Source organism: Apium graveolens, chromosome 10 (genome assembly GCF_009905375.1).
Source record: "Apium graveolens cultivar Ventura chromosome 10, ASM990537v1, whole genome shotgun sequence".
Taxonomy (NCBI): Eukaryota; Viridiplantae; Streptophyta; class Magnoliopsida; order Apiales; family Apiaceae; genus Apium; species Apium graveolens.
Window position 1 is genome coordinate 186,195,334 of NC_133656.1, and position 14,499 is coordinate 186,209,832.

General features: G+C 34.3%; 1 protein-coding gene and 1 non-coding gene across 2 annotated transcripts; one reads left to right on the top strand and one right to left on the bottom strand.

Moving 5' to 3' along the window:
* The first annotated feature begins 1,468 nt into the window (after positions 1-1,468).
* Positions 1,469-1,573, top strand: LOC141694038 (small nucleolar RNA R71). Its single transcript, XR_012563371.1, has one exon. It is a non-coding gene; the product is annotated as a small nucleolar RNA R71 (small nucleolar RNA).
* Positions 1,574-9,015: 7,442 nt separating this feature from the next.
* LOC141693401 (F-box/kelch-repeat protein At3g23880-like) lies at positions 9,016-12,169 on the bottom strand. Its single transcript, XM_074498497.1, has 2 exons — positions 10,813-12,169; positions 9,016-9,266 (listed from the first exon to the last, which is right to left on the bottom strand). Exon 1 carries the CDS (start codon positions 12,111-12,113, stop codon positions 10,968-10,970), a length of 1,146 nt encoding a protein of 381 aa, XP_074354598.1. The 5' UTR covers positions 12,114-12,169; the 3' UTR covers positions 9,016-9,266; positions 10,813-10,967.
* Positions 12,170-14,499: the final 2,330 nt, after the last annotated feature.

Genomic DNA, 14,499 nt, shown 5'->3' on the forward strand with positions numbered 1-14,499 from the left:
TTCCTCGAAATCAAGAATTACAAAGTCAACAGGGAAGATGAGTTTATCCACCTTGACCAAGACATCTTCCACTATACCTCGTGGATAAGCGATGGAACGGTCAGCTAGTTGCAATAACATGTATGTTGGTTTCGGATCAGGCAGACTAAGCTTCTTGAAGATAGATAAGGGCATCAGATTGATGCTAGCTCCTAAATCACATAAACACTTGTCGAACGACAAGTTTCCGATGGTGCAAGGAATAGTGAAGCTTTCAGGATCTTTAAGCTTTGGAGGCAACTTCTGTTGCAGCATAACACTGCATTCCTCTATTAGAGCAACGGTCTCTAAGTCATCGAGCTTCACTTTTTGAGAGAGCATACCTTTCATAAACCTCGCATAGCTAGGCATCTGTTCAAGAGCTTCAGCGAAAGGTATGTTGATATGAAGTTTCTTGAACACCTCCAAAAACTTCTCAAATTGCTTATCCAGCTTTTTCTTCTGCAGCCTCTTAGGAAAAGGAGGTGGAGGATAGATTTGTTTCTCCCCTGTATTACCCTCAGGAGGAGTGTGTTCCACAGTAGTCTTCCTTGGTTCCACCTCTACTTCCTTCTGCACATCTTCTTCAGCCAAAACTTCAGATTCTGGAACTTGAGACTTTTCAGGCTCTTCGTCTTGCTGAATTTGGGGGCTTGCAACCTTTCCAGACCTTAAGGTGATGGCGTTCACCTGTTCTTCAACTTCCCTCTTGCCTGGATTGGCTTCTGTATCACTAGGAAGCATTCCTGGTGGCCGATTCAATAAGGCATTAGAAATTTGCCCTATTTTGTTCTCCAGATTCTGGATAGAAACAACCTGGCTTTAGCATATAAGAACCTGGTTTTTGCACATAAGCCGCAACTCCTACAATTCAGATTTTTCATTCGAAGATAGACATGCACCATGAGTTTGTTGTTTTGGTGTAATTTGTTGCTCAAAACCAGGAGGGTTGAATAGCTTATTTCCAAACTGCTGGCACGGCTGTTGCATCGCATTCTGATTGTTGCTCAAGCTGAAGTTAGGATGATTCCAGTTGTCAGGATGATAAGTGTCTGGAACTGGTTGCTGCGATCTCTGAAAGTTGCTCACAAATTGAGTTGAGTCACTAGATATAACGCATTGCTCCGTCGCATGCGAACCTACACATAGCTCACAAACACTGGTTATCTGATTAACACCCAAGTTAGCCAGAGAATCGATCTTCATAGACAACTCCTTTAGTTGAGCAGTGATAGCCATAGCTGTATCCACCTCAAGAACTCCTGCTACCTTGCTCTGTGGTAATCTCTGGGCTAGATACTGATATTCATTAGCAGCCATCAGTTCAATTAGATCATAAGCTTCCTCATAGCTCTTTGCCCATAATGCTCCACCTGCTGCAGCATCGAGCATGGGTCTGGACTGTGCTCCCAACCCATTATAGAAGCAATTGATGATCATCCAATCAGGCATTCCATGATGAGGACACTTCCTAAGCATCTCCTTGTAGAGCTCCCAAGCTTTATATAAAGATTCTCCTGATTGCTGCGCAAATTGAGTAATCCTGATTGCAGCTGTCTTCGCCATAGGGAAGAATTTAGTAAGAAACTTCTGAGCAAGATCTTCCCAAGTAGTAATCGAACCAGCTGGTAGAGAGTGTAACCAGCTCTTAGCCTTGTCCCTCAGAGAGAATGGGAACAGTCTCAGCTTGACAGCATCTTCAGAAACACCGTTGAACTTGAAGGTGTCGCAGATCTCAATAAAGTCCCTAATGTGCATATTGGGATCTTCAGTTGGAGAACCCCCAAACTGGGTTGAATTCTGCACCCATTGAATTATGTCAGGCTTGATCTCCAAGGTATTAGCTGTGATAACTGGCCTGACAATGCTAGACTGAATGTCATTGATCTTGGGTTGAGAGAAATCCATCAAGGCTCTCGTTCCTGCTGCTGGATCTCTCATTGTAATGAGTACCTGAAACACAAACAAATAAACCATGAGAGTAAAAGAGTTCGACCCAGTGAACTATAACGACCACTGACGACAAACACATAAACTAAAAATTAACACCGAGTCCCCGGCAGCGGCGCCAAAAACTTGTTAGGGCGAAAACACGCGCTAATATTCATGCAAGTATATGCGTTCGCAAGTAGTATAAGATATAAATCAGATTCGTTCCCACAGAGACTGGTTTAGGTTAAGTTCAATTTATACACCTATGCAACAATGTATGGATATCGCTCAATGCTAAGACAAATAACAAATTGGGTTTTTATTAAACTAAGAATTAAACTAACATTTATAACTAAGAGAATTGAGGTTGAATTACTATATATGATAAACATGGGATTCTAACTTCATTAAATACTTCATTCAATAGCCTTATTGTTCTTAACCTTAGCATGTGATGGTGATGACACTAATCAGATAACACGAAACTGATAAACGCCAACTTTCGTTGCACGAGTACCATTCTACCAGACATCCACAAAAGAGATAGAAGCTGAATAGGCACCAATTATATTGAGACCCTATATGTCTATAGAATTTGACAACATAACGGTTTAAGCACAAGTTATCCATAATGCTTACATAGGGCAAGTAAAACGGTTAGAGTTACCCATTAATCATGCATACAATACATGAACCTATGCTAGCATGAAAAGTTCTAAACCTCTATATTCACCGTCGCTTCAATAGAGATTAACACACTATCTTATATGTTAGATACGCACATAAGATGAATAAGCACAACCAATACTAGGATATCAATCAATCACCACACATCAAGATATCGAAACAAATTAACTTTTGAAATCCATAATTAAATCCGCTAGAACCCCATGATAACGATTAGCCCATAATTGAACTCATCGTCACCATGGGTTCTAATGAAAGCATGGTATAAACAAGGTCTTAATAAACTGAATAATAATTAAAGTACGAATAAACGAGATATAGGTTTAACAAGAACAAAAACGAGCATCCAAAGTTACAACTAATTCAAAGAATCACAAGTTAAAAACAAGATCTTCTTTTTCGGAGTTGTTTTGTGCTTCTAGGTCTTCTCCTTGATATCCCAATCTTCCCGGATGATGAAAACCCTTTTTTTTAAGTATATATACGCCCCTAGTGGACCTCGACCCTTAAAATCGCCAAATTCCACTCAAAAAGGGCTTTTTCAGTGAAATCAGCGACCAGTCGCGCCTTGGGCGGTTGCTCAGCTCTCTGGGCGGCCGCTCAGCTCTCCGGGCGGGCACTCAGCTCCTGGGCGGCCGCTCAGCTCTCCTGGGCGGCCGCTCAGCTCTCCTGGGCGGGCGCTCAGCTCCTGTCTGGAAAAATTTCTGATGAATCTTGTTTTGTCCATAACTTGAGTTCTACTCGTCAGAATTAGGGGACTCAACTGTCCACGCGAAGCTAACGAGATTCTCTACAACTTGACAATGGTCTTGGATTCCAATTCTGATCACTTTTTATCATATTTCCTTTAAAAGCTCTTTTCTTCATATAACAGATACCTGAAATGCAATAACACAAAAATACATCAAAATACCAACAACTTGAGTCCAAAACACCAATTTAAGCTTGTAATAAAGCGTTCCAAGTGGATATAAAATGCACTTATCACTTCCCCATAGTAGCTTCTTCGTTTTCTCAAAAGTAAATTCTGTCTTATTAGAGACTATGTCTTCAGAATCGGAATTTGATAAATTAGCTTGAATTTGATTTGAGAAATCAACAACATGAGTAGAATTAGAGGTTGTGATTGGTTGAATAACAGCTTATTCTTTATTAACTTGAGCACTATCAGAGGTTAATTTCAGATTTTCAGCCCAGTAAGCTCCATAAATATTCATTCTTTGGTGAGCTTAACTGACTTGTTCTTCTTCAAAAATTTCATCAGTATCAAAAGATTGAGAAATTGTATAGATTGGATCTATCAGTATTTGTGATTTAGTTGCTTTAGATACTGATTTCTTCTTTGCAACAGATTTGGCTTTTGGCTTTGAAAGTTTTGACTTCTCTCATATCTTCTCTTTCCCTTTATGCTTCCTGTCAGCAGTTAAGATAGCTTGAGATCTGAGAGATTTTTCATCCTCTGCCCGACTTACCTCCTTTATAACTACACCTTTGGTTGGTCTGTTAGAAGGATCATCTTCATAAAGATTTTGAGAGATCACAACAATATCAGTATTATCTGTCTTCATGGATTTCTTAGAGTTTTCTTCCATTTGCCTTAGCTGTTCTAGATTAACTCCAGGATTTTCTCTTTCAAAGATTCTTCTACTCACCTCAGAGTCAAATGCTTGAATCTTTGGATCCTTTTAGAATAGAGTTACCTTTCTACCTTTTACTTTCAGAGTTTGAAGAAATTGACTTGCTTCTGCACCAGCTTCTATCTCCAGAATACCTTGGTATTCATCAGCAGTTGTGACTTGTAAAGTTTGTTGAGTTGTTATAGTCACAGTCAATTTTCTAACTCTTCTTTCACTTTTCTCACTTTCTCTGCCTTGTCTACATTGAAATCTAGTGATTGCTTTTGATGAACCACTAATTCCAACTATCTCTTCATCTTTTCTCCTTTCACTATCATTTTGTCCCTCCTTATTACCTCCATCAGGATTTTCATTATCAGTATTTATCAATGCCAGCTGCTTGTTATATTGAATAATTTTCTCCCCCTTTTTGGCATCATCACCAAGTAGTAGAGAAAGAATCAGCTCCATTGAATTTTGTACCTCTGTAAGTTGATCAGGCATTTGAACTTGTTTAGCTTCCAATCTAGCTTGATTGACTTCAATTGTAGTTTGTCTGGCAACAATTGGTGCAATTTGTTTCAGAATTTCCTGATGAGTAGTCATCCTTGAAGCAATCAATGATTCTTTGATCTGATTGATTTGAGAAGTAGTTGCTTCTTGAGCTGTATGTAAGGATCTGACAACTAGAGTAGATGTTTTTAGATGAGTCAGCATATCAGGATTTTGAATTCTCTTTTCAGCTGTTTCCAGATGTTCAATAGCATTTGTGTTTGGAAATAGGATATGTGTCATCTTTCCATTTAGCATTCCAGAGATCATCAAAATATTCCTGCTTCTTCTTGGCATCTAACTCTTTCATTTTCTGTTACCTTACATCTGTAGGCATATCTTCAGGGAAGAAAAGATCATCTTCAGGATCTATAAGAACATTAGAAATATTAGATTTTTCACCATCATTAGATACTCCCTTTGCAACTGGATTTTGTAATATCTGCTGACCTTTCTCACCAGCTTCAGCATTTAAGATTGAATCAGAAATTAGTGCAATTTCAGAAACTTCAATACCGGCAGCAGTAAACTCCATATCTTCAAGAATTGTAGATAAATGAACTGGAGTTTCTAAATTTACTTCCAGAACCTCAGTTCTTGTAGATTGCTGTGGTGACCCTGAAATGGATAAAAATTTATGAATGGACTGTTGTGCTACTACATCTTCAGCAACAACAAGGATTACTTTAGGTGGTGGAATAGTAGAGTGAATGGACTGTTTTTCAACAAAAATAGGGATTGTTTCATGTGGTAGAATAGTAGTTTGAATAGACTGCAAGAAAGTATCAGTACTTAGACCTGCAGGGAGATTAGCAGTACTTGGTACATAGTTTATCAAGGTGTCAACAGACTGTTGATCAGCAGCTGTTTCATGTGTACTTTGTGCACCTGCAAATATAACAAGTATCACTTAATCTGTATATTCTTCTAAAGTAGTCTCACTACTCCTCAAACCACACAGCTCATGACTTTTAATAGTCAGAGTTTCCTCACAAGGATTACTAAATTTTATCTCTCATCTCCCTCTCCTTTTGCCAGGAAGGATCCTGCCTATCTTTAATTCTGTTTTTCTCTAAATCTTTTCACACAACTCACAGCATATCTCAGATAAATTGTCATACAGAAATAAGAGGTGGCTAAAGAAGGGTGGTATATGGTTATACAACGTAATCCTTAGATAAGATCTAGAAATAATTATACCAACATGATTTAAAACATACATAATAAATGCGGAAAATACTAAATCGGTATTTAGAATAAACGCTGATAAAGTAATAATAGTATTTATACCTTGTGAATCTGAAGTCACAATTAAAATGACAGTTGTTGTTCACCAATTGGGAACCTCCATTTGAATTGGAGAGGATTTGATCAGGTTACTATCATGTACCATGATCTCAAACCTTATTCTTCTTGCAAAGAACCGACACTTGAATGTGTTATTGAAATTGGAAACAATACATTGAAACAATTAATGGAATCTTATTAAGTAATTATAAAAAATGAATTAATTTAAAAAAGTAATTCAAATTTAAAATAATTATAAAACATTCAAAATAACAAAAAGAAATATTTTTAATAACTCTTTGAATTCATTATTTTCTTCAGAAGACATTTTGAATTTTGGGTAACGTAAGAGAATCTTGGTCAGCATCCCACCAAAATATTAAAATTACTAATTTGAAATAATTAATCCAAAGTAAAATTTTCACTAAAATAAAAAAATGAATTGCTCTAAATTTAAAAAAAAACATGTGAAATTATAAAATAAAAACTATTTATACAATATATGTATGTGTGAGAGTATCATTAACTTTTTATTTAAGATAAAAAAATATATAAAAATAAAAAATAAAAACTTTTTATACTTTATATGTATGTGTGAGAGTGTCAATAATTTTTTTATGTAATAACAAATAACAGACCTATAAATATAATCTTAAAATTTTAATTATAAATATAATCTTAAAATTTTAATTAGAGAATGATAACTAATCATATAGCCAACCATTTTTACATTTTAGCATTGAAGATGCTTTCACATTCTTCAATAGCCCTCCCAAAGTATGATAGCATTACAGACTTGCTACGAACTGCTCGGGCAACTACTAAGCTTAATGCCTTTCTCACCCCTATTCCTTCTGCCAGTTCTGGGTTTACGCTCCCTTGAATGCACTTGGAATATGCCTGCATCACTATACCAGTATGATCCCTTGCAACCATTGAAAAACTGAAGCAATGTCAGGTTTCAAAAATAGCAGCATCAGTGTTGATCTTTATCATATTAAACTCTGGGACGCTCCAATGCTATGCACCGTCTTCTGTGACATATGACCAATAGACGGATTGAAATTTTTATTTTGAGCACATAACCACTGATTAAGCGTAGCTTTTGCTAATACTACTACTTCTGCAACATTTATGCCTCGCTGGTTCCAAACGATTTCATTCCTGCATTTCCACAATGCCCAACATAGCATAACAATTAACTGAAGATCTGATCCCGTATACTGGTTAAAGACATACCTCAACCAGTCCGAGAAGAGAGTAATGGCATAATTATATACCACCTTGCCCATGCTAGAGTAGCATTCTTTTGCAAACGAACATATACTTAAACAATGAAGTGTAGTCTCCAGTGCTTCATTACAAACTGGACAAAGTTCATTTACCAACACTCTTTTAGTCCGTAAGTTATCCTTGGTAGGTAAGCAACCTATTGCAGCACTCCACAAGAATGTTTCACCCTCACAGGTATTTTGAGATTCCATAAGCTTCTCCAAAAACCTGAATTATCACTGGAGAAAGAAGTATGCATGGTTTGAAGCAGAGAATATGCTGATTTCACTGAGTATTGGCCAGATATTTCTTGTCTCCAGCACCTTGAATCTGCAGTATGATTTTGTAGAGGGACAGTAAAAATAAGATTAACATCTCTCTAATCAAAGATGCCATTTATTAAGTCTATATCCCACAGTGATTGGTCTATAGTCAACAGTGATGAAACCACCTGTCCTTCAATTGCTTCACTCCTTGTATGAACATATGGATCAGTCTCACAAGGGAGCCACAGATCTTCCAAAATCTTGATACTGCTTCCATTCCCAACTCTACAAGCTAGACCTTATTTTATCAGGTTCTGAGATTCCATGACACTATGCCAGATGTAACTAGGGATGCTTCCCATATTAGCACTCAGAAAAGTACTTTTTGGATAGTATCTCGCTTTATATAATCTCCTCACTAGACTCTCCGCGTAAAGAGTTAATCTCCACCCTTGTTTGCCCAGTAATGCAATATTGAAATCATATAGTTGCCTAAAACTTACACATTACCTGTTCCAACTCCTAACAGAATTCTTTTGGCAGTAAGAAAACACTCATGGCGTAGTTGGGGATAGTCTGAGCCATTGATTTGAGAAGTATCTCCTTACCCCAATTTAATATAAAAAACTTCTCCCATCCCTAGACACGAGTGCTCAGTCTGTCTTTTAAGTAACTCAGAACTGCAGTTTTCTTCCGCTTCTTGATGTTTGGCAGGCCTAGGTCCTGAGTGTCCTCATCTGCTTCATTAAAATTCAAAATAGAGTACACTTCTTGCTTACTCTGGGTCTCGGTGTTTCTGCTGTAAAACATAGATGACTTGGTCGCATTTATTTTTTGGCCTGATGCACATTCAAAAATGTTCAGAATCTCCATAATTTGAGTAGATGTATCCCTGTTGGCTCTACAGTAAATATAAGTGTCATCCGCAAAAAACATGTGCGAAATCAACGGTGCACCCCTAGCCACTTAAATACCCTTTATTAAATAAATGCATCACATTCGAAGAATTAAATTCTTTGGTACCTCACAGCTAATGTCATGTCCAGATTCAGAATTCATTTCTTCATTAAAGCGCTTCTTAACAGATGTCAATGTCATGGTCTAAGATCGGCTTATCAAATCTTAAAGCTATTAAAAAAATAAACTATTCAACCATTTAAGTATGAACTAATTACAGCTAGCCTGGTCACAAAGCTAACAATAATTGAAACTTTAAACTTAGCTAAACTTACATAAATTTTAGCTAAACTTATACTACTGGTTGCATTTGAAGACTTAAGAGGCTTATTTTATTTATAAAAAGTTTTAGGCACATTGATAATTACATCGCTACGTTTGGCCATTGTTTATATAAACATAATATTTTTTATTCTATATTAGCGGGTACGATCCTCAAATAATGTTTTTATTTTCTAGAAAAGAGATTATTCAAGCTTCGGAGAATGCATTTAAATTGATTATATACCGTTGAATATTCTCTTTCTGTTAACACTGAATTTCGATATGATCCCCAGCCTGCAGTTATCTAAACAATCTGACGGAAGAAGAGTATCTGCGGTCTACATTTTACTTCTGGGGCTTTAAGCCTTTTCCACTCTATGTCATGCTCCGTAGTTGGTCTCCATCATATGAGAACCTGCAACAATTTGAATTTGAACTTTAAATGCAGGCAATATAATACTGATCAATCTTCTGAGGAGTGACTAATAAATTTTCAAGCGATTTCACAAGATTTGAATAAATCAAATTTCGATGCTGAAAAACAAGCAACAAACACGATATTAAAAAAACAACTTAATCTCCTTGCTCATAGATGAGCTGATCAACATCATAACAAAATAACACAAATCCAACATGACAGGTAAACCTTTTAATAAAGATATATTGCCTTGATTGGCGTTCAAACTACAAATTGAGTTCCATAAAAGAAAATACCAATAAGAAATAACCTTTTACTGCTCAGCACATTCCCAAAATAAAATTACTCGCCTCAGTTCAGTACCCAAAAGAACAAAAAACATGAAAATAAACCAGTTTAGCAAAATCACCAATGGGAACCCAAGCAAATGATACCTAACAAAGAAGCATACTTGTAGTATTGATCTCTTCCAATCTTAGCATCCAAGAAGCAAAAGAATTAGAACAGACACCCTAATTGCTCGAAATTGTTGAACTTGCAGCTGTAGATAAGCTGCAATTTGTGTTTAAATAATTGAAATGGGGTTTTGTTCTTCTTTCAGTTCTTCTTGTTCTTCTTTTTAGCACACAGCTACAAGTAATAATTACAAAAAATTTGGGCCATTGATATGCTTCTGAGTTCTGCCTGCCAGGTTTTCATAATGTGAAACAATGTCGTCTGCTTATCTCCTTTGGTCTAAGAAATGAGGTCGGTTGGATTTTCATAATGCAGGCCCTCATGTTCATAAATACATATCATACATAGCATGCATTCTTCACAACTTTGACATATCCTAACGGATGGGAAGAGGTAGTGCTATATAGGGCATAAACAAATATATCAACCTTTTTTTTCTTTAGCAGATATAATTTGGAAGGGAGGGGGGTAAGTGTTAAGCCCATCACAACAGCTTACTTTTACCAGACCTACACCTAAGAGTGTTCAATCCCATAAAAAAGGATGGCTGATGAAAATTTGAGCACAGCATGTACAACTAGAAGATATAGAACCTAAAACCACTACAAACTACCTAAAACCTAAAGTCTAGATTATCAAAATAGTACTCCTAGTTCTAGCAAAAATTAAGCAAAGGCTCAAGATGACTACTACAATAATAAAACCAGACAAAGGGAAAAAATGAAACAAGGCTAAAGTTAATGTAGGTAAATTGGGTTTTTTCCTTTCAAACACATTATAAGCACAGCCAGAATCACTCCCCACAGTCCATTCACCCTCCAACAACTCCACTTATATACGTCAAACAACGAAAAAACAAAACTATAAATTCCAAAAAGATTCTTGACTTACTCAAACCAACAGTTTCCGGAATATATTTACAACTTCAAATATCACATGCATAAAGATATTCCAATGAAAATTAACATAACTTTAACGAATTCAAAAACGTCATAGTCGATATAAGGATTTGAAGCAAATCATATGGTACATTAAAAACATCAGGTAGTCAACCAAGGAAAGCTCAGAATACTTGGTAAATGATTACCCTTTAATCAAATAGTTTAGAATTTGGTATCAGGCCAATCTATGCAATAGTAGCACATTGTCCCCGAATAACTTCCTTTTCATCATTATCATCTCTCTCTCTCTCTGTCTCCCCTCTTTCTCTCCTTCCTTCTCTCTCTCTCACAAGCAGGGAAGTCAAGCTTTATTAAGAAACAAAACTCCAATCGTGTCTTCTTTTTCCTTGAAGTCCGTCATTCCCTCCAGGGATACTAGACTCTCCGAGTAAGTGCAGCAACAGACAATATGGCATGATTTTGGTTCCTTCCCCATACTCTTGATTGCATGGGTTTGGAGATTAACACTGCATAGTTCCCGTTTGAAACTCATAAATAAAGTATCACCATTTTTAAAACATTGAAACAAATGTTCTCCATACCGGTATATAGTTAGTTCTTTACCAATAACCGGTCCAATAGACATCTTTCTCCAAACATCACATCTCTCGTTGAAAACATATACATCAACCGGTTCAGTTAGTAACACTTTCCGATTATAAACCATGACAGCAATAGAATCCTCAAAATTCATTATAACAGCATCTTGTTTTTGATCAATTGAACCAATTTCAGGCAACAGCCGAAAGATCTCGTTTTGAACATCAAACCAGATCACAGTGAGACGTGAATTTTTACCATTAGGTTGTACATTCAACCAATAAGGGGAACCACGGAAAACAACTTGCAGTGCAAGAGGAGGCACATAACCACGGAAAAGGAAGTTGGAGGGGGTGATCTTCTTCCAACAACGTTGTTTGCATGAATAGATATCCCCTACTAATGGTTGGTCTTCAATGGTAATAACGTACATAACTTTAAAATCATTAGCAACTGAGTCGAAACCAAATCCAAAACAGTCTTCAATCAAGCCATCATGCTCTCTTTCCTCAAATCTACTAGGGAGAAGTGGGATATTGGCCAAACACTGCTTCGTAGCAGGATTCCATATTACAAATTCTATTCCTTCAAACTCGTGATGCCAATTATAAAAACACACTAAACCATTTACGGAGCCAATCATGGCTGTGGACCCTTGAAATAGAGACTCGTCTCTAGTCTCTTCATACTTTTTCCTTTCACTAGTCATAACAAGGAGAGAATCTTTGTTGGGATTAAGATCAAGATGAGACTTGATGAAATCAGGGTTATTTGAGATGAGCAAATTCCAGGATTTACAAACTGATTTAAATCTCGAAACTGATTTTACAGGAAGTCGGGGCAATATCTCGGACTCGATGATTTCTGATGGAAGGAAAGAAAGATTGCAATATCTTTTGACAGCCATGTTGAAACAATACAATCGTACTTGTGTTTAATAACGACGAAACACGAATGTATGAATGAATGAACATATATAGGTTGTTTAGTAATTAAATTAAACCCTTACTGTTATGTACGCGTGGCCTTTTAATTAATTAAATTAATGAAAATTTCTTATGACAGTTTATCGTCGCAATCTGCCTATCCCACAAGTCTACATATTACACCGTGTGGATCCTAAATATCATTTTTTGGGTAAAATAGTCTTAAATGTCATTTAAAAAAAATATGACTCTAAATATCACTTCAAAATGGGGTCTTTTGTTCCGTTTTTTTATAAACCCAAAATGTAGCCTCTCATTTTACTTTTATTATTATTCATAATTTTCAACATGAAAAAACGTGTATTCGTGTTATGTTTTTCAATTTTTTTTGTTTTTTTATGGTAAAACGGAGTATGGAGTTTTGTTTTTTAGGAAAAATAATGTTCAAGTTCCGTTTTGCATTTTTTTTTACTAAAAAATATTAGGTAATGTTATGTTTTTTAGCTTAACACTTATTCTGAGGGATGTTTTGTTAGTATTTTATTAATAACTATAAATATTTTTAAAATCCAAATTAAGAATTGGTGAACCTTTAAATATTAAAATAGTTAATGATCACGGTCGGTTCGGTTCCTAAGGTTTAGGCCTACCCTAGATTAAATTAGGGTTTAGGGCCTAAAAACCCTAAACTCTAAATCATTGTACGTTTCATTAATTTATTTTTTAATATTTCTAAAACTCAAAAGGATTGGTTTTGACTGGATCGGGCTGTAGTTTATAGTCACAAACTGCCTACCACACAAAAGTCTCTATTATAGGCATTTCCAACTAAAATAGCTATTTTAATTAGTTAAAACACTATAATGGTAAAGCATGTTTAAAATAATATTAGTTATTATTTTTAAATTTAAATAATTTTATTCATATTTTATATCTATCTTTTGAAGAAAAAGCGGTTGTAAATGAATTATTATAAATATTTTTTTTAATTTTGTAAACATTAAACATATGAAAAACTAGTTAACAAATATTACCTATATATATTACAAAATATTTACTGACTTTTGTTTAGTAAATCCTACTTGCCTGTTTAGTAATACGACGTCAATTATGAACTCCGAACACATACATATTCCATAAGTACTTTTGTAATAATTGTAATAATCTAAACATTTGAAAAATTAGTTAACAAACATTACCTATATATTATAAAATATTTACTAATTTTTTATAATATTCGTTCATAAGTAATTTTGTTAAAATGATTTTTTTTATAATAAAATAGTTTAAAAAATTACACCTAACATTAAATAAAATTAAAATATAATATTAAAAATAATACACACTCTCTCACACACATATATATATATATTATATCTATCAAATTATAAATATATATATACATGTATACACAAATAACTAGGATTATAGTAGGAGAAAATATTAATGGGGAATGAGTTGGATTAGATATAGATGATGGTTTCTCATTCAATTCAATATATGTAGTTTGCTATTTTCTAATTATCTAAAAAATTTGTTAATAAGTCTGTGAGAGGTCTTTTTTTACATATTAGGTATGTTTACAAATTTTTAATAATGGTTAGCCATGTTTGAAAAATAATATTGATTGTTATTTTCAAATTTTAACAATTTTATTCATCTTTTATATCTATATTTTAAAAAAAATTGTAAAAATCATTATAAATATTTTTTTATTCTTTTAATTTAATACAAGTGAAAATAAAATATACAATTAATAAAAACTTTTTTTGATATAATTGTAATAATCTAAAAATCTGAAAAACTAATTAACAAACATTACCTATATATATTACAAAACATTTACTAACTTTTTAATATAGTCGTTTGTAAGTGATTTTTATAAATACATAACATACACTAAAAATAGTTATAAATGTAATTAATAAATCTAGTTAACAATATAAAATTTTTTTAAAAAAATAAGTAAAATAATTAAACTTAACATTAAATAAAATTAAAATAAAATATTAAAAAGTAATACAAACCTATATGTATAATAACTATTAAATTATAAATATATATATACATATATAATTACACGCATAACTAGGATTATAGCCGGAAAATCATTAATTTTATAGGAAAATGGAGTGGACTTAATATAGATGATGGGTTCTCATTTAAGCCTCCTATTTCTCGTTATTTATAAATTTTGTTTATAGGTGTATCCTTTGGACACGTTTCTTTTTTACATATTAGGTATAAAAGATTATGAAAAATGAAAAAAAAAGTGACTGCAATTGTGACTTGAAATATTATGAGACTAACTCACCACTATTTGGTAATATACATTTATTCTAATTTTGCTTAAAAAGAATTAAGAGA

Excerpts from the sequence above, each read along its gene's own strand:
- LOC141693401 (XM_074498497.1), bottom strand. The coding sequence starts at position 12,113 with ATGGCTGTCAAAAGATATTGCAATCTTTCTTTCCTTCCATCAGAAATC.